The 26,724-nt window shown below is 39.8% G+C and overlaps 1 protein-coding gene across 1 annotated transcript in view; it reads left to right on the top strand.

The window, feature by feature from the left end:
- The first annotated feature begins 5,488 nt into the window (after positions 1–5,488).
- The window catches only part of ctnnbl1 (catenin, beta like 1), a 157,140-nt gene continuing 135,904 nt past the window's right edge, over positions 5,489–26,724 (top strand). Inside the window, exons 1-2 of the mRNA XM_048550467.2 lie at positions 5,489–5,591; positions 22,028–22,204. Of these exons, the coding sequence (XP_048406424.1) occupies positions 5,562–5,591; positions 22,028–22,204 (207 nt within the window). The 5' untranslated portion in view covers positions 5,489–5,561. The remainder of the gene's footprint in view (positions 5,592–22,027; positions 22,205–26,724) is intronic.

Genomic DNA, 26,724 nt, shown 5'->3' with positions numbered 1-26,724 from the left:
TCAGTAAAAGAGTAGGTTCGCAACCTTGATTTAACATCTACTTGGAAAATGTCATAGTGAAATACCATGGCAAGATATTAGACTAACAAGCACATTTCACAAAAGGGAATCCCAAAATTCTCTATAGGCGTTTAAATAGTGAGAGAGTTGTTACAGGAATAATAGGGCTAATTAGAGACCAAAAAGGGGGCATAGCAGAGGTGCTAAATTAATAATTTTCTACCTCCTTTTCCAAAAGAAGATGATGCTGCCTAAGCCATGGTAACAGAAGAGGAAACTTTGTCACTAGAAGGGTTCTAATGAATAAAGAAGTCTTGGATAATCAGCCAGTACTTAAAGTTGACAAGGCACAGGACTGGATGAGAGATAGTAAGAATTGCCAATGCTGGAGTAAGAGATAACACAGTGTGGAGGTAGAAGAGCATAGCAGGCCAGGCAGCATCAGAGGAGCAGGAAAGCTGATGTTTCGGTTCAGGACCCTTCTTTAGAAAACTGGATAAGGTGCATCCAAGGATTTTGAAGGAAGTATTGGTAGATATCAGGGGGAAACTGGCAATCATCTTCAGTCTTCTCTCAACTTGGATGAGGTAGCAGAAGAATGGATAATTGTGAATTTTACATCATTGTTTAAGAAAAGTTGTAAGGATAATCCCAGCAATTATAGGTCAGCCAGTTTAACATCGGTGGTGAAGACGTTGCCAGAAACAATGATTTGGGATGGAATTTGTTATCACGTGAAAAAAGGGGTGTTGATTAGGAAGCATCAACACTAATTTGTAGAGGGGAAATTGTGTTCAACTAACTAAGGGTTAATGAGGGTCATGTTGTTGATGTAATATACATGGATTTGCAGAAGTTATTTTATCCAGTATCGCATGACAAACTTCTGAGGAAAAGTCATGGTATAAAAGGAACAGTAACAATGTGCATACAAAATTGGCAGAGCATTAAGAAATGGAGAATGGTAAATGGGTATATTTTGGGCAGGAAGAATATTTATGGTGAAGCTCCTCAGAGGTCAGTATTGGGGCCCTCATTTTTCCTGACATTATAGAATCCCTACAATGCAGCTAGAGGACTATTGGCCCATTAAGTCTGCATCTACCCTCCAAACAGCATCCTGCCCAGACCCATCACCGCCACTGCAACTGATGACACCTCATGGCTAATGCATCTAGCCTGCATGCTACAGGCCAATTTTACATACTGTGGTAGGAAACCAGAGCACTGGCAGAAACCTACACAGGCTGTCATCCAAGGCTGGAATTGAACTTAGGTCCCTGGCACTGTGAGGAAGCACTGCTAACCACTGTGCCACCATGTCACCCTAACATATTAATGATCTGGATCTTGGTGTGCAGGGGACAATTTCAAAGTTTGCAGGTGACACAAAACTCAGAAAAATTGTAAACCGTGAGGAGGATAGTCTGGAGCTCCAAAAGGACATTAACCAGTTTGATGGAGTGGGTTAATTGGTGGTAGATGAGGTTCAATACAGAGAAGTATATTTTGGTAGGAATATCATTGAAAGATAATGTAAAATTGGGGGTACGATTCTAAAGAGGGTGCAGGAGCAGAGGGACCTCTGTGTATATGTATAAGAATCATTGAAGGACAAGTGGAGAGAGCAGTAATAAAGCATACAGTGCCCTAGCCTTTATTAAAAATAGCACACAGTAAAAGGAGTTGATGTTGAACTTGTACAAGACACTCGTTTAACAGTGTGGGCATTACATTGCAGGAAACATGAGAATACATTGGAAAATATTCAGAAACAATTCACAAGAATGACTCCAGGAATGAGGAATTTTCAGTTATGAAGATAGGCTGAAGAAGTTGAGACTATGCTCTTTGGAGAGAAGAAGGCTGAGAGGAAATTTAATCAAGGTTTTCAAAAAATATGACCAAATTAGAGAGAGTAGATAGAGAGAAGCCATTTCTGTTCATAAAAGGAACACAAACAAGAGGGACAACAAGATGTAGAGCTGGATGAACACAGCAAGCCAAGCAGCATCAGAGGGGCAGGAAAGCTGTCGCTTCTGAAGAAGGGTCGAGGCCCAAAACATCAGCTTTCCTGATCCTCTGATGCTGCTTGGCCTGCTGTGTATATCCAGATCTGCACCTTGTTATCTCAGATTCTACAGCACCTGCAGTTCCTACTATCTCAAGAACAAGAGGGAATAGTTTTAAAGCGATGTACAAAAAAAAGCAAGGGTGATGTGAGAAAAATACTGTTTCACTCAGCAAGTAATTAGGATATGGAAGGCAGTACCTGGAAGTGTGGTGAAGGCAAATTTAGTTGAGACATTCAAGAGAGTGTTGGATGATTGTTTGTATAGAAATGGTGTGCAGTGATATGAGTAAAAGGCAGAAGATTGGCTTGAGGTAATGATGCTCATTTGAAAAGTTAGTGTAGACATGATGGACCAAAGGGCCTCCTTCTGTACCATAACAATTCTATGATTCAGTATTAATGTCAAAAAGAGTTCACAATTGCATCCACAACTTATATTTTACAGATAAAGGCAGTCTGAAGGAGAGGTTATGGTCTCGGTATCCCTGGAACCTGTAAGTTTGCTTGACAGAATTGTCCTCCTTCCTTCAAACCAACAGGGACACTCAGTTGAAAATTCGCTTAACTGATGCAATCAGGGGTGAAATGTCCAGATGGAGCTGAGAACGCTTATCTGTAACAAGCCCTAGCTGTCCTTCTTTGGGGCACGTAATCACATTATCAAGATAATGGGAAAAGACAGGATTACTTAGAACAGGAGGGAAGCTACTAGCGTACAGATGAGTTGGTGTTATTGAATATGCAAGTGTCATGTTGAAGAAACAAGTGAAACAGATCCACATTTTTGCTGTCCTTCCTCCCAAAGCTGATCATATCCAAGAGATGTATCAAAATGGTGCTGAAATTGCAACAGTAATTGGTCAATTTCAGTGATATTGCCCCTATGGGCAGCAGGAACAGAAAACCCATCAAGCACAATTGCATTTCCCCTTTCATCAATAGATAAAGTACAGATCTGATCAAGGTGACGACAATGCTGATGCCCTGAACCACAATTCTATCTCATGAAAGGAAGCCTATCTCTGCCATGTGACAGGGAATTACGAATGATATCATCAAATGTAAAAAATGTCTACTACCATTGAGGAATAGGAATTTTTATATGGAGCCAGATTTTGGTTCTGCTCTATGAAGACAATTGTTTTATATTAAGAGGTCAGAAAGTCATAAGAGGATGCAGTTTCCAAGTAAGCATGTAATTCACATATGTGCCCAGCAGGATATACCTGTGACGTTAATGACTAAAATATTTATACTGCCACATTTACAACGGATGGAGAAAACAGATCAAGCATCATTAGATTAGCATGGTTTCAGTTCAAAACGATCAGAAATTTAGTACACATGACCAAGAGAGGTGAAAATGTGGAAGTCACTGCCACAGGCTGAAGTGACTAATATTATGCAAATAAGGCAAGATTTGATATTCATGAAAGAAAAAAATTGAATTGACAACTATTGGGGAGGAAATGGCCTCGTGGTACTGTCTCTGGATTAACAATCCAGCAATACTGAGATACTGTTCTGAGGACCTGTGTTCAAATCCTGCCACAGCAAATGGTGCAATTTGAATTCAATTAAAACAAAATCTAAACTAAGAATCCTGAGATGAACATGAATCCATTGTCAATTCTTGGGGGAAAAAACCCAGTGATGCCCTCATCCTGTAAATGAATGAAAATAAAACTATAGAGATCAATTAGGGCATGTGATGGCCTAGTAGTATTATTGCTGCATTGTTAATCCAGAGATCCAGCTAATGTTCTGGGGACCTCGGTTTGAATCCTGCCACGGCAGATGATGGAATTTGAATTCAATAAAAATCTGGAATTAAGTCTAATGATCACTATGAATCCATTATCAATTGTTGGGAAAAACCTATCTGGTTCACTAACACCCTTTAGGGAAGGAATCTCCAATCCTTACATTTGTGTTGCCACTTTCGGCAGCTATAGACTTGCAACCCAAGATCCCTCCATATATCAGTGTTCCTAAAGGCCCTGGCATTAACTGTATAATTTTATCTTGCATTTGATCTCCCAAAATGCATCATCTGACACCTTTGGAGTTCTTTCTGATTATTCCTATTATTCTTCTAATATCATCCCCATTACATACCTGATCCCAGTCCTACTTCCTATGCCATCCCTAAACCCCTTTCCATACATCCCATGTATTTCCACTCATGGTGTTCCCATCCCAGATTTCTCTCTTATGCTGTCCTCCACTTTCCACTCAATGCTGTCCCTCATTCCTGGCTGACTGCTTTTGTTCAGTGAGGTTTGTCTGCATCACTCTGTTGCTTTCCAATTATAGAAAGACAATTAGAAAATTTAGATATTTTAAAACTTAATTGTAACATTTAAGTACCCAGGAACCAGCTAAGAAATACACACACTAACAGATGCAAACCTTAAACTGATCAATAAACAGAGTCTTGACAGATGAAGACTGTTAATAACATAGGTTACAACTTTGGTAAAAGGCGAAATGAGGAAGGGTCCCAATCAACTTTCCTGCTCCTCAGATGATGCCTGGCCTGCTGTGTTCCTCCAGCTCCACACTGTGTTATCGCTGACTCCGGCATCTGCAGTTCTTACTATCTCTTATAATGAACTACAATATAGTCCACCTTGTCTTCACCTCCAACCCACTAGTGTTCACTTTCAATGATCATTCTTAATCATTTATGCCACCCATACTGTTACAGCAAACCTTATTCCTCACCTTTCCCCATTCAGGATTCTGACAGAACCGTTGTCTCCTAGGTCTACTGGTCCATCATGCCACATGGCAAAGCAGGCTCTATAGTTCCTCAAGATTAAGGACCCAAAACACAACCTTCAGTTGAAACAGTTCTTATATTTCTTTCAATTTTTAATAAGTGTTCACTGTTTATGAACTAGTTTTCTCTGCTTGGGAAAACTAAACACATATATGTTATAGAGATAGTAGGAACTGCCGCTGCTGGAGAATCTGAGATAACAAGGTATAGAGCTGGATGAACACAGCAGGCCAAGCAGCATCAGAGGAGCAGGAAAGCTGATGTTTCGGGTCTAAACCTTTCTGAAGAAGGGTTCCCACCTGAAACGTCAGCTTTCCTGCTCCTCTGATGCTGCTTGGCTTGCTGTGTTCATCCAGCTCTACACCTTGTTATCTCAGATTCTCCAGCATCTGCAGTTCCTACTATCTCAGTACAAGAAAAGTTCTGCTTTTAAATCTATTTCAGATTTTTATTTGTTTGAAGAGCTCACTAAAATCAATGCTAAATTTCCCTTCGGAAAGACACATCAGTGAAGTTTCATTAGCAAAGAAAGTGTTAAAAACCGTACGATGGTTTTAACCTGAGACTTTCTAAGATCATTCCTGGCTGAACTTGGAGCCTTTACGACAATTGGCGGTCATTTACGACCGTTTGGGACATACGGCAGTGTGGCAGGGACCTGAGCGGTGGGGGGACATTTTAGCTTCTTGCGACAGTGCTGATATGGATGTGGGCGAATTGCTGAACTATCAGGTGAGGCAGCAGCTTCTCCTCCTTCTTTCGGGCCCCCTGTCTACGCTCAGTCAGTCTAAGCCGCTCCATATCCCCACTCCGGCCGGTTCCGAGACAAGCGAGGCCGCAGAGCCTGGCACTCGAGTTGTGGCTGCATCGCCAGTAACTGACAGGGAGCCCTCTTTTTCCTGCCACACGATTTCGAGTTCACGTGGGGCTCCATCGTTGATCAATTTTAGGTTCTATCAGCTCCACAGGTGTGTAATGACGTCTCTGATCAGGTTGATTCAAAAATATCAATAAACCATCTTTCCATAGCCACAATATTACAGTCATCAGCCCCAGCTTAGGAGTTTCACCTTCTAATTGAATCGCTTTAAAATTCCTGATACAGAGAGGTGACATATTTGTCAAACAACAGGCCACTGTGCCTGGCATAGTGATGAGAAGTTATTCCATGATGTTAATTTTCAGTACTATAATGTAGAAATATTAAATACAAAACACATATGGCACATAACATCTTGCCCGTCATAAGATGGAAAACAGAATTGCTGTAGTACTGAAATATAATCTTAGTGTGTGACAGTGAAGTGCGAGAAAGGTTCACGTGAGGGTAAACTTAGAAGGTTAAAAAAAGGGTGAAACAGTGATGCAGGATTGCAGCTTTGATAATGATGACTAGAGTGTGTCAAGTGGAATAGAACACAAATATAGGAGTATACTGGCAAGATGATTTTTTTTGGCTAATGTGAATTCACATGCAAATATAGTTGTGGATATAAATGGTGAAAAGGCAGATTGAAAATTATTTCTCTAAATGTGCACTGAATGGACAAATTAATAATACAAATACAAATGACTGAGTATAATTTGATTGCCATTGTAGAAATGTGGTTGCAAAATGACTGGCTGGAACCTAAATATTTGAGGATGTTCAACACTTTGGAAAGTCAGGAAGGAGGGTGAGGAATTGGATAACTCTTTTAATAAATAATGAAATCAGTGCAGTTGTGAGAATTGATCTTGATTCAGAGGATCAAGATGTAAAATCAGTTTGGATGGAGATAAGAAATGGTGAAAGAAAGAAGTCATTGGGAGTACATAAGGGTTAAACTGAAGGGTGCATTGTAAATCAAGAAGTAATAGAGTTTATAACAGTCACTCAAAATTGGGGAGACTTCACTCTTCATATTAGTTGAAAGCAATAGACAAAAATTGCCTGGGGATGAACATTGTATTTTGAACAGTTTCTTGGGGTTCTTTCTGTAACCAAACAGGAAACATTATTTGAGGCCTGGTATTGTGAACTGTAGGCTTGTAAAACAAATGATGTAGCCACATTACAGGGCAGACATTAATGATGTCCAGCATGCAACAGGAGGGATAAGTGTACAAACGTAGAAAAACATCAGCAAATAGGGTCAAAGGGACAAAAGTGATTAGCAAAACTGATGGTTCCACGCTTGAATGCACATAGTATTTTGAACAAAATAAATGAGTTAATGGCACAAATAGAATTTATTGGGTATGGCCTTGCAGCCACTGTGGAGATATGGTTACAAAGAAGTTAGTATAGGGAACTGTGTATTATGGGATAAATGTCTTTTCAAAAGGAGAGGCAGGAGGGAAAGGGTGGTGGGGTAGCATTGTTGGTATAGGATGGAATAGATGCAAAAGCAAGAAATGATCTTGGATTAGAAAATGTAGAATCCAAATGAGGATGGAGGTAAGAAATATCAAGGAGGAGAAGACATTGACAGGAGTAATATTTTGGCCTCTTAACAGTAGCAATATAACAGGACTGAGAATAAATCAGGAGCTAATGACTATGTAAAAAAGGTAGTATATCAATCATAGAATCCCCAATGAGGCCATTTGGCCCATTAAGTCGGCACTAACTCTCCATAGTGTCCCATAGACCGCTTCCCTGCATTCGTCATAGCTAAACTACCTAGGCTACACGTCCTTGAAGACTATAGACAATTTAGCACCCATCCATATCTTTGGACTGCGGGAGGAAACTGGAGCACCCAGTGGAAAACCACGCAGACACGTGGAAAATGTGTGGAGTTTGCACAGTCACCTGAGGCTGAAATCAAATCCGGGTTCCTGGTGCTGTGAGGCAGCACTGATAACCACTGATCCACCATGCCACTCTGGGTGAATTTAATCTGCATGTGGGTTGCAATGTTAGATTTGCAGAGGTAACCAGGAGGAAGAATTCAGAGCATATTTGGACAGTTTCCCTGAACAATATGTTGCGGGTCTAACTAGGGATCAGGCTGTTTTAGATTTGATGTATAATGACAGGTTTATTAAATTATCTCAGAGTAAAGGATCTCCTAGAAAACAGTAACCATACATGGTAGAATTTAGAATTTAATTTGAAAGGGAGAACTTGGGTCAGAAACAGCTATGTTAAATCTAAGGGTAATTACAAAGAAATAAGGGCAGAATCAGTTGTTGTGGACTAGAAAAGAAGTTTAGCAGAGAAAACCTGAGTATACTTTTAAGAATATAGTTCATCAGTTGAAAAACACATTGCAGTGATAAAGGAGGGTTCCAGGAAGGGAATTAGCCAAGCGTAGGGGTTTTAAGGATAGCATCAGATTGAAAGCAGAAATATAATATGGCAAAGATTAGTGGTAGGCCAGAGATTTGGGAAAGTTTAGAAAACTGCAAGAAGTGACCAACATAAAAATGAGGGATTAAATAAACCTGAAAGCTAACTTGCAAGAAGTATTAAACTTGACATCAAGTTTATTTTTAATATACTAAAAGGAAGAGAAAGGCCAAAGTGAGCACAGCTCCCTAAGTGGAAGAGGCTGGGGAAGTAATACTAATGTGGAACTGGGACATGGTAGAGGAGTTGAATAAATACTTTGCACCAATCTTCACCGTAGAAGACACTAATAATGTTCCAAAAATACTGAATGATCAAGGAGAAAAAGGGGGAAATGAAATAAATCCAATAACCATCACGAAAGAAAATGTACTAAGGAAGCTAACAGCCAGAAAGTTGTCAAGACCTGATGGAGAGCATCTTCGGATATTTATTAAAGTAGCTATTAAAGATAGAGGATGCACAACTGGTAATCTTCCAAAAATCCTTATATTCTGGAAGAGTGATTAGAAAAGTTGCGAACGTAACGCCTTTATTCAAAAAGGAAGGAAGACATAAAAATAGTCTATTGGCAAGTTAGCTTAACATCTGTTATTTGGAATATATTAGTTTATTATAAAGTGTCAACGTGGTTTCATGAAGGGGCAGCCATGCCTGAGAAATTTACTATAGTTCTTTGAGAACCCTAACCCTATTGCAGGATAAATAAAGGGAAAGCAGTGGATGTAATATACTTGGATTTCGACAAGGCATTTCATAATGTACCTTACATTAGGCTACTTCTTAAGATAAGAGCACATCATGTTTGGAGGAATATATTAGTAAGGACAAAGGATTGGCTAGCTAATAAAAGACAGACGTTGGGATACTGGGGATGTTTTCATGATGCTCGCCTGTGACTAGCGCAGTGTCACAGGGATCAGTGCCTGAGTTACAGTTATTGACAAAATGCAATAATCATTTCGATGAGGGAAATGAATGCACTATAGCCAAGTTTGCAGATGACACAAGGTAGGAAGGCAAGTAGTTAAGGTGACACAAGAAGTCAACAAACGAATATAAAAGGTTAAGTCAGTGGACCAAAACTTTGTGATTGGAATATGATGTGAAGCTATGGATTTTGGCAGGAAGAATAGAGGAGCTGAATATTATTTACTTCGATAACAACTGCAGAAAGCTACAGTGCAGAGGTATTTGCAAGTTCTGTTTATAAATCACAAAAAGCAGGGGTAGGCGTGTTGATTGGCAGGAACAGTCAGTTAAGATAAGAAAATGAGATGCTTAAAAAAACAGTGTATGTACTGTGGGAATGTGTTGGCTTGCAGTGTCCTTACAAGACTTTGAATTCATTAGAGTGAAGAGGTGGATGTGATGTAGTGGTAATCTCACTGGACTAGTAATCCAGAAATTTGGGCTGATGTTCTGGCGACATGGGTTCACATTCCACCTTGAATTCAGTTTTCAACCAGTAAGCTTCATAGAGTCACGGAGGAGAGAGCCCGTTCTGAGTGAGACACGGTTTTCTGAAGATGGAATCGAACCTGGATCCTTGACCCTGTGGGGCGGCTATGCTAATCACTGAGCCACTATGCAACCCAGCGGCAAGGGGAGTGGAGTATAAGCAAGGACAAATCTTACTCAAACCATACAAGACACTAGTTAGATCACACCTGGAATGCTGTGAATAATTTTGGTCCCCTGAACTAAGACAAGATATACTAGTATTGGAGGCTGTCCAGAGCAAGTTAACTGGTCTCATCCTGGTATGGGGAGATTGTCTTAGGAGAATTTGAATTGTTTAGGTCTGTACTCAGTGTAGTTTAGAAGAAACAGAGGCTATCATAATGAAAAGTATATGTTCCTCAGGGGCTTGACAGGGTAGATCAGGAGTTTTTTCCATTTTGAAAAGCCTAGGAGCAGAAGGCATAATCTGAGTAAGTGGTCACTCAGCTTATATAAAGATGAGGGAGAATTTCTTCTCAGTGGAATTCTTGAGCATGGAAGGCTGTAGAGACTGGTTTACTCAGTATACTCAAGCCTGAAATAGTTAGATTTTTAAGGGTAAGGGTACTAAGGGTACTTAATCTCCTTACTTTCAGTGAAAGCAGTTCAGACGAACTTCACTAAGCTGATTCCAAGCCCGAAAGAGTTGTCTTCTATGGAAAAGTTGGCCCTTTGCTCAAGTTTGGAAGATTGAGTGTTGATCCTTTTGCACAATGAAAGACGGTGAGAAAACTTGACAGGATAGCTGCTGAAAGAAAGCATCCCCTTCTGTAGAAAGCTAGTACTAGGGCCACAGTTTACACATAAATGTTATCCCCTTGAGGATGGAGATGAGAAACTTCCCTGTTAGAAATTCTGTACCTGAGAGGGCTCAATAGATAAATAAAGGCAAGGTAAATGAATATGTTCAAGTGTCTGTTAGTAATTTTTTAATCCACCTGGGAATTTTGTGAGTTATTTTAGTGGGTGTTGATAGCAGGTAAAAAGTGGAGTTGATTCTACAGTTGGACCACCCATGATCTTTTTGAATGGCATAATCCTGTTCTTGTTTCTTATGATCTTAAATTCTTGTTACACAAAGTAGTTTTCCCTCTGGTTGCCTCTCATTGTTTTAGCAATCCCCTTGTACGTTTTTGTCTCTGGTTACTAACCTTGAACATGATATGTCTTTAGGAGGTGCCACACTGCTTCAATTGGGTGCTAAGTCCCAATGCAGTTAGTACTGACGAGAGACATTACTTTCAGAGTATACTTCATGTACTGAGTAGTGGAAATGCTGATAACACTTGAACCATCATCTGAGATACTGTATCAGTGTGTGTACATGTATGCTTCAACATAACTGCAGCAAAAATAAGAGGTTTGATTTATTTCAATTCCGTGCATTGAGAATGAGTTGGCAGTAACTTGATATGCTGAATCATACAATGTCTGAGTAGAGGTATTCAACTGCACTTAAAATTCAAAAATGCATTGAATTTGTTGGTGGTGATACTGTCCATTTAAATTTGGGTTGAACATGCTTCAAACAGTTTTACAAATTAAATTTAAAATTTTCAATCATTTAAAAATACAGAAAGAATATGACGGCGGCCAGCCAGCTTATCATGTCTGTACTTTTTGCTGTTCATACTTGTTCAATATGATGACAAGCAAAGATATTTATTGGATTACGAACAGTTGAAACCCTTGTATATAATCCGAAACATGGAACTGAGAAACATGGAATTAGGGCAGTGGAAAAGGTCCAACAATGTAACAGGAGGGCTGTGAAATGAGAGAGATGATTACTTCGCATTTGGACCAGAAAAGACTTGTGGATGAGCTGGATTTTGTAGATATTAAAATCTGCAAAGTTCTCCGGGAACACACAAAAAATCATTGTTAACTCAAGTCATGCACAATTTTATAAATATATAGATAAATATTATTGATTTATTCAGATGTGCTTTGCTGAGAGGTGATAGCTTCAATTGAGCTTTATCATACAATTATTCTAAATTGCATTGAGATATCAACCTGATGGAAGTTTACAAAATTATGAGAGGTATGAATGGAATGGATAGTGGGAATCTTTTTTCCCAGGGTGGAAATGTCATTTACCAGGAGAAATAGGTTTAAGCTGAAGGGGGCAAGTTTGATGGAGTTATGAGAGGCACTTTTTTTTTACAAAGGGTGTGGTAGGTGCCTGGAATTTGCTGCCAGAGGAGGTGGCAGCAGAAGACATAGCGGCAATATTTAAGATAACACAGTATAGAGCTAGATGAACATAGCAGGCCAAGCAGCATCAGAGGAGCAGGAAGGCTGACGTTTCGGGCCTAGGGCCTTCTTCAGAAATATATAAGAGGTGTCTTGACAGATACATGAATAGGCAGGGAATAAAAGGATATGGGTCTTGTGGAGGCAAAATGTTTTTAGTTTAGAAAGGTGTCATGTGTCAGTGCAGGTTTGGTGAGCCAAAAGGCTGTCTCTTGTGCTGTACTGTTCTTTGTTCTTTTTTGTTTGAGGGAGATGGGTAAATGCAATGTAGGAAATAATTACAAGTAGAATTAGAATCAAGAGAGTAACAAAGAAAGTATCTTGAAATTTGGTTTAGAAATGGGGCAGAAAAAAAAGTGCCCTGAAACCAAATATTTGAAACAATGAAACACGAAAGTGCCATAAAAGCAGGTGACTTTATATGTATCAAATAGTTCAATTTTACTTTTCTTGCTCACCATTCTCTTTCAGGTTCCTTTGCAACCTACTGTAACGTTCCTGTTCAAACAATGAGCAAATTCTGCTTCAGTATCTGTTTGTGAAATTTGACATTATGATCAAGGTTGACATTACTCGTGGACAAGTCATATCCCAGTCTGAAATCTAGATTGGTAGATCACAGTTTTCTAATTTACTATGGTAATGTTTTACTGAAACATAACAATCTGGTTTTAACAATGAAACAGAATTTATTAACCCAAAGAAGTGAAAATAAATAGAACAAGCTGTGATGGTTACATGTAACACAGTTGGAAAGATTTCTAAATATGAGACAAAAACCCCATCAATCCCAATAGCATAATTTTACAAAGAACAATCCAGCACAGGAACAGGCCCTTTGGCCCACCAAGCCTGCACTGATTCAGAATCTTTATTTACACCTGCTTCTCATTGGCTATACGTGGTTTTTGTCCTTATGTTCACTTCCCGTTTATGTGTCTGCCAAGATGCACCTTAAACATTGCTAACGTGTCTGCTTCCACCGCCATCTCTGTCAGTGTGTTCCAGGCATCAACCACTCTCTGTGTGAAAAATTTTTCCTTCACTTCTCCCCTAAACTTTACCCTTCTCACCTTGAATCTGTGCCCTCTTGTAGTTGACCTTTCTACCCTGGGGGGAAAAAAAACATCTGATTATCCATCTTATCAATGCCTCTTATAATTTTGTAGACCTCTGTCAGATTGCCTCTCAGTCTTTTAAGTGAAAACAATCCATGTTTATCCAATCTCTCATATCTAAAACCCTCCAGAACTAGGCAGCATCCTAGTAAATCTTGTCCACAACCCTTTGAGTTTCCAACCAAAAACTTTGAGTCTGATATTTTCAAGCTAAAGCCTTTGTATTGAAGTATTTATTTCCTAACTGTTCCAAGCTAATTTCTCCAGAAGAAACTGTTCTTAATCTGAGCCTGGTCAGACCCTGCATGCCTCCTGCAACCTGAGATTTTCCTCAGCAGAAAGCAGTTTTTTATTATTTAAAACCAAAAAAGCTAATGCCTCTCAATAATTGCACTCTTACAATAAAGCACTCTGAATGCAAACAGATTCCCATTATCACTTCAGAAGGGTGGTGATCAGCTCTCTGCCACATATTGGTTTAAAATTATGACTCCAGAAAGGCCAACAAGTTAATTATTAAACTGCCTTTTACACAGACCAAAATCTACAAACCACTAATTTAAAATCCAAAATAGAGTCATAGCGATATATAGCATGGAAACATATAGCCCCATTTGCCATTATTTGGCCTATATCACCGTAAACCTTTCTTATTAATATACCCATCCAGATGCCTTTTAAATGTTGTAATTGTACCAGCCTCCACCACTTTCTCTGGCAGCTCATTCCATACATGCACCCTCTGTATGGAAAATAAAATGCCCCTTAGCTCCCTTTTTAAATCTTTCCCCTCTCACTTTGAACCTATGCCCTCTGGTTTAAACTCCCCCATTCTGAGAAAAAGACCCTGTTTATTCGCCCTATCCATTCCCCTTGTGATTTTATAAACCTGTATAAGGCCAGCCCTCAACCTCAGATGCTCCAGGGAAAATAGCCCCAATCTATTCAGCCTGTCCTTATAGTTCAAACCCTTGACTACTGGCAACATCCTTGTCAATCTTTTCTGAGCCCTTTCAAGTTTCACAACATTCTTTTTATTATGGAGAGACTTGAATTGCATGCAGCATTCCAGTAATGGCCTAACCAATGTCCTGTACAACCACAACATGACCTCCCAACTCCTATGCTGAATGCTGTGACCAATAAAGACAAGCATACCAAATGACACCTTCACTATTCTGTCTACCAGGGACTCCACTTTCAAGGAACTATGAACCTGACTCCATGGTCTGTTCGGTCAGTAACACTCCCCGGGACCTTACCATTAACTATGTAAGTCCTGCCCTGATTTGCATTTCCAAAATGCAACACCTCACATTTATGTAAAATAAACTCCATTTGTCCCCCACTGGCCCATCTGATCAAGATCCTATTGTATTCTGAGATAACTTTCTTTGCTGTCCATTACACCTCCAATTTTGGTGTCATCTGCAAAATAGTTTAAAACAAATGATGTTAAAATATGTAAATCATATACCTCACTTCATAACATTCTGCCTATCCTCTTTTCCAATGCTGAGTTTTATTTGCAATTACTTCATTTCAGTCATATCATCTGCTTATCTCAGCATCTGTACCCACCAGCACTCCCAACCCACCACCACCCGAATCTAAGGTTATTCTGGCTGGACTCCCATCCTCACTCGTCCGTTAACTCCATCACATTAATGTTATGTTTCATTAAATTCTACCTACTGGAATTATTGTTAACGTTGATCTGTATGGGTTTCGCATTGCCAACAGATTCAGTTCAACATCCTGTTCTAGTCTATAAGTCCTGCCTTCCATAAAATTTTCCTGTTCTGTAGCTACAGGAACTTCCACTGTTACATCCTTTCCCAGAGGTTCCATCTTCTGACATCATTTTTTTGCATTCCTTCTTTTGAACAACCAACAATACTAAAGCCTTCAGCTGCCTCAGCTCTTTTTTTCTGAAATCTCTTAATCTTTTTTATTTTTGCACAGAATGTAGGAATTACTGGCAAACCCACATTTGTTGTCCATCCCTTGAACTGAGTGACTTTGCAAGGCTATTTCACAGGGCAGAAAAAAAGTTAGTCACAATTGTGGGTCTGGAGTCTCGTGTATGCCAGCCTGGTAAGGATGGCACATTTCCTTCTCTAAATGATATTCATAAATGGGTTAGGCTTTTACAACAGTCAACAATGGCTACATGGTCACCATAAAACACACTGCCTTAAAAGAATTTTCTTAAAGCTCAAGAAATGATAAGGACTGCAGATGCTGGAAGCCAGAGTCTATAGGTGTGAAGTTGGAAAAGCACAGCAGGTCAGACAGCATCTGTGGAGCAGGAAAGACAACATTTCGAGCCGAAATGTTTCGTTGGAACTAGGGATGGGGAAGGAAATCCAGAAATAAATAGTGGGAGGGGCGTGGGACTGAGGCTGGGGGAAGGGTAGGAGAGATGGTCATACGTGGATGCAGTTGGAGATTATTGTGATTGGTCCGTGGGAAAGGAGTAGATAGGTGAGTAGGAAGACGGACAGGTTGGGTCAGGCCAGTGAGGTGGAGGGCTGGACGTGGGATAAGGCTGGGGCTGGAGGGATCTTGAAGCTGGTGAAGTCAATGTTGAGGCCATTGGGCAGTAAGCTACTAAGGTGAAATGTTAGGTGTTGTTCCTCCAGTTTACATTTGGCCTCACTCTGACAGCAGAAGAGGCCAAGGATGGGCATGTCATCAGGGGAGTGGGAGGGGGAATTGAAATGGATGGCAACCAGAAGCTTGGGTTGGTTGATGCATGCAGAGCACGGATGCTCACGTGAGTCGGTCCCCAAATCTGCTTTTGGCCTCCCCGATATTGAGGAGACCCACATTGGGAGCAACAGGTGCAGTAGATTAGATTGGCTCAAGTGCAAGTGAATCTGCTGGATCTGGAAGGATAGTTTGAAGCCTTGAACGAAGCTGAGTGGTGAGATGTAGTGACAGGTCTTGCACCTCTTACAGTTGTGGGGAAGGAACCATTCATACCATGAGTACCTTGTCAGCTGTACTTTCCCTACCAATTTATCCACCACACCTGCTAATTAATCAAATGTGCGTGAATGTTGTTACAAGGCATATTTTGTATACTGGCAATGACATTATAACGGAAAGAAGTATTTGATCTAAATATATCCTACAGCTTTGCTGTTTGGTATTCTATTATCAATACATTAGAAGAAAAACACATCTTGAGTCAGTGCATGTAATAATTCTGTAGTATGCAGTGTTTATTTAATGTTCTTCAATTCCACATTTCAAACTCCGCACTGTTCTATCCACCACCCTGAGTTATGCTGATAGTTGTAATCACAAAAAAGCTTCTGAATGTTGCTCGCTGATCAAGTCAGATAGTATGAATATTTCAAACTTGCAATGATTCTTTGTAGAAATCAAACTGACAGTAACGTATAATGAAGTGTGTGATACTTTTAATCTACCGCTTCAAATTGCTCCTTTCTCCACCTCCTGTTAGTGACCACCAAACTTATAACCTCATGTTATTAACTTGCTGTTTCCACTGAAAAAGACAAAATGTAGAATTGTTGTTTTCCTCAGAGCAGTTCGTATGTGTTTGGTTTCAAAGCTGTTACACTTTGTTGAAATACTAATAGTAGTGGTGATCAGACAGTAGTTTGAAGATATCTTGCCATTTTTCCTGTCAAAAAACAGGAAACTAAGATGTAGTGAAAATCTAGCATTTTGCTGTCAAATCTGTACAAACTCCTGGTGAGACCATTAATAATGTGACTTATTGTTCAGTCAGTGACATGCATGATCTGGGAGTGCAGTGGTTAGTGATCAAAACAGTGAATAGAGTTTGGTTTTGAACATGCAGCCCTTTTACCTCCACTTTCTTTGCAATGATTTCTTTATTCACATTTTCATGTCCTTTGTAGTATTTTCTTAAATCTGAATGTAATAATCTTTTCTGTAAGTAACTGCATTGAGGATGGTCATAATGGAGTAACAAAAGCATGTAACGCTTGCTGAGGCAACCTAATTGAAAATAAAGGCCCTTAGTTAACATTAGGTCTGTAACTTTATAGCAGAAATAACATGCTGATTCTTTCTGTAGGAATAGGGAGCTGATTTTGTGTGTTGTCATGAATGCCAGAACAATACATATTTGAATGCTACCTTGAGCGTTTTGTTAGTTAACACAAAAAACACTTCCATCCATTTTTAATTTGCTGATCTAGTTATGCAAATTTGGTTGTCTCTGTCAATATTGTTTATTATTCCAGAGTTAAAATAGAGCGCTTTTTCACATGCACGACTACAGAGAAATTCTCCTCCTGCAGTTAAGGCCACATGATCTTGTGGAAGACCTGTAATTTTGAGGTTTAAAGAGATGTTTCACTTTGAGTAAAGCTCATTTTGGCATATTCAAGTGTTATCACCAGTAAAGTGTGATGGTGATTATTATTGTGACGTTAATTTTTTAAAATTAGACTTTAGTGTATTGGTGGCTGTGCAGAAGTTGCTTAGGCAAGTCAGAATGTCAGTGCATTTTCAAATTTGAGTGACTTCTGAATAGATAATTTTCAAGTATCTAACAGCATTTATAGTAATTCTTTAGCAAGCACCACCTGCTGTCTTGTGTTCGTGTTTGTGGTTTATAGTACTTTATCATTTACTCATCTCGGGATTCACAACCTAGCATGGAAAAGTGTTATCTCGATCCTGAGGAATTCCCTAAGGTTCAGGGTTTTAGTGAAGATTAATAGCTCGGGTACTGGTTGTAGATGTTGGTGTGTTTGCCTAGCTGGGAGGATTGATAGCAGATATTTCGGCCCCTTACTAGGTAACGTCCTCAGTGCTGAGGAGCCTCTTGTGAAGTACTTGTGTCTTGTGCTTCAGAAGTGGCTCCATAACACTGAGGATGTCACCTAGTAAGGGGACAAAATATCTGCTATCAAACCTCCCAACAAAGCGAACACACCAACATCTACGATTATCCAATGAGAAAAAGGGGTTAAAACAGATTTTTCACTGTTTTCAGTTGTGATAGGAAATTTTGGAGCAATGAAAACCATTCTACGAAAAGCATAGTTGGTAAAATGCATGGTAGTTCAGTAGTTAGCACTGCTGCCTCACAATGCCTGTGACCCAGGTTCGTTTCCACCCTCGGGCAACTGTCCATGTGGAGCTTGCACATTCTCCCCACGTCAGCGTGGGTTTCCTCTGGGTGCTGTGGTTTCCTCCCACAGTCGAAAGATGTGTGGGCTTGGTGGAGTGCCCATGCCAAATTGCCCAGAGGGCTCAGGGATGTATAGATTAGGTGGGTTATCGGGGCTGGGTCTGTGTGGGATGCTGTAAGGGTCAGTGTGCACTTGTTGGGCCAAAGGGCCTGTTCCCACACTGTAGGGATTCTATGATTCCTTCTTTGAAAACACTCAAATATATTAACTTTATTCTGCTTGTTGAAGTATTTCAAGTGTTTCTGATGACTAGACAAAGCTTTTTAGGTTGAGACGATTAACGCTTAGTTAAATGATTTGTCTTAATGCCCTAGTAGGGATGCAAGAGTTTGCAATAGTATGGATGTTGCAGGTAGGGGAAAATTGGCCATGAATGTGGACATTCAGTAATACTTCACTGCAGAAGTAGTAAGGACAGTATTAGTTTTGTCTGATGTGCTTGCAGCCAAACAGTTTGCTGGCATTCAGTATCCATGATTTGATATATATGGGCAGCGCACTAGAGAATGTATAACATGCATGAAATTGTACCCAGTGAGGAGTTAACATATTTGAAAAGACATGGGATAATTTGAGCAAATAGGATCTGATGTTTCCCAAAACTCGTTGCTGCTGGCTTGCTTAAAATAAATATTGGGAGTACTGCATGATTTACTGTATCAATTTGAATTAGCCTCTTTTGACATTCAGACAAATATTGCAGTATACAAGTAGCTTGAAAGTTTGACTCTTGCATGAGAAAATATAGTACAGTCCATTTAAAATTTGCGATTCTAATGTAATGTTGGATGTTTACATCTGATGTAGCATTGTTTTGAAACAGTGGCAACATTGGCTTTCAAGAGTTGAAAGCTACGTTCTGTGAACTGCAATCCATTGCTACATTTGAAATTAATTGCAGTTTTGTTTTACTTTAAATAACTGGAGATTATTCATCAGGGTGTTGTGCATGTATCATTGCAGATAAGGATTATTTGATTAAAATACATCAAAAACCATCCGTGGTGAGCTTGAAAACTGTTGAATAAAGGTTGTATTTATATTTTAAAATAACTGTCATAATACTGAACTACGATTGTCTGTGAAATATCATAGAAGTATAATAAAATCCCTACAGTGTGGGAACAGGCCCTTCGGCCTAACAGGCCCACACCAAACCTCGGAGCATTCCACCCAGACCCATCTCCCTTTAACCCACCTAATCTACACCTCCCTGCACGCTACGGGCAGTTTAGCATGGCCAATCCACTTAACTTGCACATCTTTGGACTCCGAGAAGAAACCGGAGCACCTGGAGGAAACGGAGGCTGACGTGGGGAGAATGTGCAAACTCCACGCAGACACGCTGAGAATGTGCAAACTCCACACAGACAATCACCCAAGGCTGGAATCGAACCCGCGTCCCTGGCGCTGTGAGGCAGCTGTGCTAACCCACTGTGCCACCGTGCTGCCAAAACTGAACTGAGCCAGTCTTAATAGTAGTATAAAGCACATTTTGAAGGTGTAATTCCAGAGGATTTGAACATAGTATTCAAAAGGATTTTTTTCTGTCAGTTTTCTGCGTCTGTTCAGTTTGATGTGATAAGCAAATAAAAGCTGTGATACGTATGTCTAAATATTAATTGTGTTAACTTGGAATACATTGTGGGAAGAATTCTACGCAGGATGAGCTCACAATCTGGATTGTGGCACCTAGAGATTGGCAATAGAGATCTAAAAGAATAGATGGATAAATCATTTTACAGGATGTTGTAAATGCAAATAACCTCATTGGTTGTGATATGTGGAGATTTCTTTTAATCACTCAGAAAGTGGGCATCCTTGGAAAGGCAATATTTATTGTCTATTCCTTGAAAAATGGCAAGGCACTTCCTTGAATTGTGCAATCCATGCATTGAAGATCTCCCAAAATTGGTATCGGAGACAGTGTGCCAAGACTTTGACATAGGGAGGATGTAGGAATGGCTGTATTTCCAGCATAGAGGCAAACTTGCAGGCTATTGATCATATATTATTGGGTGGAACAGATTGCCTGTTTTGAGAGCTGTTGTTGAAGGGGAAAGAATGAGTTGCTGCAGTACTTTCTTTTTAAATGATACATACTGTGCACCGATAAGTGTTTAAAGTAATCGAGGATGGGATGTCAATGAAGTGAGCTGCGTTGTCCCAGATAGTAGGGAGGGCATGAGTGTGGTTGGAATTATGTGTATCAAGCCAAACAGAAGATATTCCATTACAATCCTGGTTGGAGCCTTGTAGATGATGGCAATTTTCAGAGGCTGAAGGTGAGAATATTCAGCCTCTGACCTATTTTAAGCCACAGTGTTTGTGACTGGTGCAGCAAAGTTTTTTGTCAGGGCTGATATGCAGAATGATGATAATGGGATTTCAATGATGAAAATGCCTTTTGAATGTTAGGAGGTGGTTTTGTTGGAGACTTCTTCAATGTGTCTGTCAGACTGGAGCTGTTGCGTGCATTTGACTGCCTTGCAAAGATATTTCAGAGGGCTGTTAACGTTGATCTAAAGTTATTTAGTTATTAAAACAATAACTTGAACTTAGATTCAAGGCCGAAGAGATTATGAGAGAGTTGCAGCGGGAGAGAGATCCCCTGAGATTTGTCTGGAGGGAGGAGGGTAACTTCTTCAGAGTAGGCATCCTTAGAAGAGGCTTAGCAGTGGGGTTAACATTGTAACAGAGATAATAGGAACTGCAGATGCTGGAGAATCCAAGATAACAACGTGTAGAGCTAGATGAACACAGCAGGCCTTGGCCTATGTTCTTCCAGCTCTATGCCTTGTTATCTCGGATTCCCCAGCATCTGCAGTTCCTATTATCTCTGTTCAAAAGATTCAGTTGGTCAGCGTGTATGTTACTCAGTTAGTAATCCAGAAGCCTTGACTAATAACTCGGAGCATGTGGGTTGAAGCCGTCTCAATTTGAATTCGGTTGAAAACCATAGGTGTGAAAACCTGATATCAGTAAAAGGGACTGTGAAGGCATTAGTTCATTGTAAGAGCCTAACCTATGGAACATTGGTAGGACCATGCAGCTCCTTCATATCTGACTCCTAACTGCCCTTTAGAATGGCTTAATGGACTATCCATTTGCATGAAACAGCACAACAGGGCGTATCTGTATGAAAAGTTGCAGTAGGTGACCCACCATCATCATCTCAGGTCAATTCGACCTGGGCAATGGCATTGATGGCAACACCTACATCCCAAGAAATAACTAATTATAACAAAGTACATTTCAGTATGATTTTTGATCATGATTATAGTTGAGCCCTGCATATTGTAGAGCTACAGCAGTATTGTCATAAGATATTTTGTGAATCCAGAAACTTTGATGTCTGATAGTAAAACTGCACAGATGGCTGAAAACTCACTAGTGACTATGTCCTTTTGAATATCTTTGGTAAGTAGTCTTTGTCCTTTAATTGAATTTTTTTCCCTGTAGCTTTGCTTTTGAGTCATTAGGGATAATGTCTCTTAACACGTGCGCTCCTGACAGATCTTGAGTTATTGCTTGATTGACTGGTTGGAACTTTCATATATGAGCTATCATTTGTGTTTCTCCTGTAATTGCAGTGTTGCTAGTTGTGGGGATACTAAGTCTTTGGCAGACTGATCTTGTGTGGCATTTTAAAAAATCGAGTCTTCAAAATCATAAATCATAACAAGATATAGCCCTCTTCAGCATTGCATACAAAGGTCTCTTGATAATCATTCCTATATTTTAAAGCCTGACAGGGGTGCAAAACGTCCTCGTGGTGTTGATGATGATGATGAAGATTTAAAAGTGTTGCATAAATATGGATCAGCCAGAAGAAACTACTATGAAGAGAGTGGAGTCACAGTTAATGAAGATGAGGAAGAAGCAGGCAAGAAGAAAATCCTTGAGTTAATGGAAAATGATGAGGTAATATTTTTGATAAGTCTCTCATACTTTGTTCACTTCAAAGTAATAATTTCCAATTTGAAATAATTTTGTTCTGTAAACTTTGCAAATTCTGATTATTCTTATTTGTCTCTGTAGCATATTAGGTTTTGGTTTTTCATTTTTTAAACTCATTTTTGGAATATGGAGCAGCAGTTTAAGCTCCAATCCTTTGTATCCTTCAAAAAAAAGCTTAACTTGTTCTCTGTTTACTAGGTTGGTAATAGAAACAATGTCCTGAATGTGCATGGCTGGAGCTGTTTCTTCTTTTAATGTAAAAGTCTTACCAGCTCAGATGTGAGCATTTGATTGGCTTCTTTGTAGCATCTGCTATTGTACTGTGGTTCTCTTGTTCACTAGCTTGTTCATCCGTAGCTCATCCACTGGTTGTACCCTACTCACTTCTGATTGCTAGTGTGTAAACAATCAGAATTAATGGGAACTTATTGAAACTTTTGATGCTTTCTTTCTACTAACTACAATAAATGTAAATACATTAGTATTTTATCATAATTACCACTTGCTAATTAATGGCAGAACAAAGGCATAGACATTCACATTTATAGTGAATGCTACAGTTCATAGAATGGGAACATGCTTATTTGAAACAGTCTAATATGTGCTGTGCAATCATCATCTGAGAAATTAATTGCATTTTGATTTGATCTGACTTGCTTATGAAACTGTATTGTTATACTAATGGTGACTTCTATGCAATGGAGCAGGTTTGTCATGTGACCTCTGACATGGCCCGAGCTGTAATGCAGTGTGTCATGGACTTGCATTTCAGACCAGCACACAGACTGTTTTGAGGACATGTACAATCCACCTATGATTCATGGACCACACCTAGAGAGCCACTGTCTCTATTAAAGGGATTTAGGGGACAAACGTGAGGCAGCCTCAGAGGGGGAGGAAAGTTGACGTTTTGAGTCGGCACCCTTCTTCAGAAATGGAGAGGAGAAAGGGAGCTCAAATATAAGTTAAAAGAGAAGGGGTGTGCTGGAGAAGGTAAGTGGGATGGTGATGGGTGTGCGCAGGTCGGGAGTGGTAAGGATTTAATTGCTCTCTAAAGAGGTTTGTTCAGTTGTTGCAATGCATCTTGTCGATATACACACTGATATTAGGAGTAAATGTTAGAAAGTAAATGTTAGAAGTGCTGGATGGGGTGCCAATCAGCTGGGTTGCTCTTTGTTCCCTACATCGAGTTTAGCTACATGAGTGTTGTTGGAACTGCAAACATCGAGGCTAGTGGAGAGTATTTCATCACACTCTTAATTTGCGCCTTGTAGATGTTGGGTAGGCTTTGTGGAGTTGGCCGTGAGTTATTCGTTCTGGGTTTCCCAACTTCTGACCTGCTGTTAGAGCCACAAGGTAAGGATTCAGTGATGATAATGCCATTGAATATTAAGGGCTGATTGTTGGGTTCTCTCTCATTGAAAGTGGTCAGGGCCTGGCATGTTTGGCATAAATGCTCGTTGCTGTCAACAGCCATGTTGTGCAAGTGTTACTATATTCAGTCATGAGGTATTGAATATTGTGCAGTGACCAGGGAATATCACCTCTTATCTTACGGAAGGCAGATAATTGATGAAGCAGCTGAAGATATTTGGGGATAGGACACTACTCTGCAGACCTGGGGTAAGTTGGACCCAGTGACTGGACATCTAATTTGTAATGCAGTGTGATATTAACAGCATAGACTCAGTTCCCACACTGGTTGATGTTAACCTGAAGTCCTCTCCCTCGCTTGGTGACCCTCATTTTAAACTACCACCAGTTGTCCCTCTTTCTAATGAGAGAGCAGCTCTACGTAAACGTTGTAGTAGGACAATGGTGACTTTATCCTGGGAACTCCTGCAGAGATATACAGAGTTTAGTTAACACACCTGAAACAATTCTCTTTGCCCTATTCTCATTGACTCGAATTTTGGTAGGGTGTTTTGTCGCCCGTCTTGGTCAAATGCTGAGTTGATGTCAAGAGGAGTTACTTTCACTTGGTGAGTTCTTCTTGAGTTCACCTCTTTTGTGCAAGGTTGGACCAAGTCTGAAATGAGGGCAGGAGCTAAGTGAACCTTAGGCAACTGAAACTGCGTGTCAGTGAACAGGTTATTCCTTTGGAAATGCAGCTTAATACCATTGTTAATGATCCTGTCCATAATGGATGATTGATAATAATCTCATGGATTGGCTTAATCCTGCTTTTTGTGCACAGGATATACCTGGATGATTTTCCACTTGGTAATTGTCAAGTATCTGCAGTGTTGAAGCTATATGGGAGAAATTGGCTATTGGTCAAGTTAGTTTTTAGGGAAAATAACTCATCAATAGTATTGCCAGAATGCAGCCAGCGGCCATAGCCTTCGTAGAGTCGAATACTTTAATCTGTTTCTTGATACCAAATAATGAATCAAATTTGCACCATTCACAACTGTACATATGGCAGGACAGGAGAGCTTAGATTTGAATTGTTGGTTGTGGGATTGATTAGCAGAAGAAGGCTCACAGTACTCAAAGCTTCAACTTTGTTAATTTCCACAGATGCTGCCAGACCTGCTGAGTTTCATCAACATTTTTTGTTTTTTTTCCCCCCAGACCTCCAGCATCTGCACATCTTTGTTTTATTTTGGAAAGCAAAGTACGATCTATCAAGTTAGGTTTCAGTTTGGGATCTGACTTTCTCCAGTATTAATATCAGTCAGCAACATAACTGTGTATGTGAGCCATGCCTCCTGACGGAGTGTTTGTATTCCGCTTGTCTGTGGTTCTTCAACTTGCCCATTTACTAAATTTGTTCGGTTGAGTCCTCTCCCTAGCCAGCAGTGCTTGAGGATTTTTCTCTGTCTTCAATCCCACTGCTACCATTTAAAAAAAAAAAGTTCTTCCCAATTGTAATGCAGTGTACGCTATTAAGATAATTTAAATCTCTTCTCTGGATTAAAGCTATTGTCCTTTTTCTCCTTTAAAGTTCCAAGCCTCTTCCCATCATCGCAGCCTTCACTATCTTTGAGAATTATCATACACACGGCTTGTCCAGATCACCCCAGTAATTGCAGAGAGTAAATCTCTGTTCCAAGTACTAACAGATCCCACCGTCTTTTGTTACCACTTCTGTATTTCCAGAACTCAGATCTTGAAGCCCATTCTCAGTAATTCCAAGACTTTTCAACACTCCAACAACCCACTGCTTTCATATTCCACAAATTATTCCGGCTCCTCACATTCTCTCTCTTTACCATTTCCCATTCTCCCTTAAACGACCTCTCTTGTACTTGAGCACCTCCTACCTTTCAGCAACCTGGGATGGGTTCATGTCCTTCTACAAAGTTTTCTCTTTGAAAATTAAAGTTTTATTTGTTCAACTTTTAAGTTTCACAGTTCAATATTTAAAGATATGTGGAAGGTTTTTTAAAATTGCTTTTCTGGGTTTCAAATGCATCTAATCTAATTTGGTTAAACAAAGTCTTTTGCAAACCCAACCCATTTCTTATAATCTTTCTACGTATTAAATAGGATCTTGAAATGTTTCAGAAGTTGCCTTAGGTGAACTGAAATAATGTATTCTGTGACCAGCTGAACGGTAGGATTGCTGTCGGATACACATGGAATTGGCCTGGAGATCACCAGTACTTACGAATTAGGATGGTTATTTTGTTCAAACCTAAAGGTCCGATAAAAAGTCATCAACCCCTGCAGCATTAAATCTGGTTCTCACTCCAGAGATATTCCTAACCTGATGAATGCTTCCAGTCGATGCTGCTTTAAGATATTCAGCATATGCAGCTGTTGCTTTTGATGTTGAAGTTTTCCTTTTTGTGCTGTCTCATTGTTTCTCAAATAATTTGAGTTTTTGCTTTTGACCACTGTATTGTGAAGTGCACTCTGTATTGATACAAAGAAAATGTAATTTTAATCAGTGTGAAGTTGTTTTTAATGCAGTGGATTTAGAATATATTTATTTCTCAATTGTGTATTTTAAATTTAAATATAGCTTCTTAGAAACTGATTTGAAGAATGTTTCCTTATGAAAAGTCAGATATTTTGGTGTCAAATATAAACTCTCAGCAGAATATACTTCCCATCCAGAACTGATGTATATTACTTTTGAAACTTGGGAGCAATTAAAGGAAAATTGTCGTGAATTCAAGAACCTAAATTCTAGAGAAGAAGCCAGAAGCTGCATAGCGTAATGATATTTTATTGTGCAATAAAATGTGGAGCACAGATGATATACCATAGTTCTGTCATGTGCGGCCCCATAATATTTTCAACTTTGGCTGAAGGGAGCCGCCATAGAACAATACTGCGCAGAACAGGCCCTTTGGCCCTCGATGTTGCGCCGACCTGTGAACTAATCTACGCCCCTCCCCCTACACTATCCCATCATTATCCATATGCTTATCCAAGGACTGTTTAAATGCCCCTAATGTGGCTGAGTTAACTACATTGGCAGGCAGGGCATTCCACGCCCTTACCACTCTCTGAGTAAAGAATCTGCCTCT

This window comes from Stegostoma tigrinum, chromosome 19 (genome assembly GCF_030684315.1).
Source record: "Stegostoma tigrinum isolate sSteTig4 chromosome 19, sSteTig4.hap1, whole genome shotgun sequence".
Classification (NCBI taxonomy): domain Eukaryota; kingdom Metazoa; phylum Chordata; class Chondrichthyes; order Orectolobiformes; family Stegostomatidae; genus Stegostoma; species Stegostoma tigrinum.
This window is presented reverse-complemented; position numbering and strand designations above follow the sequence as displayed.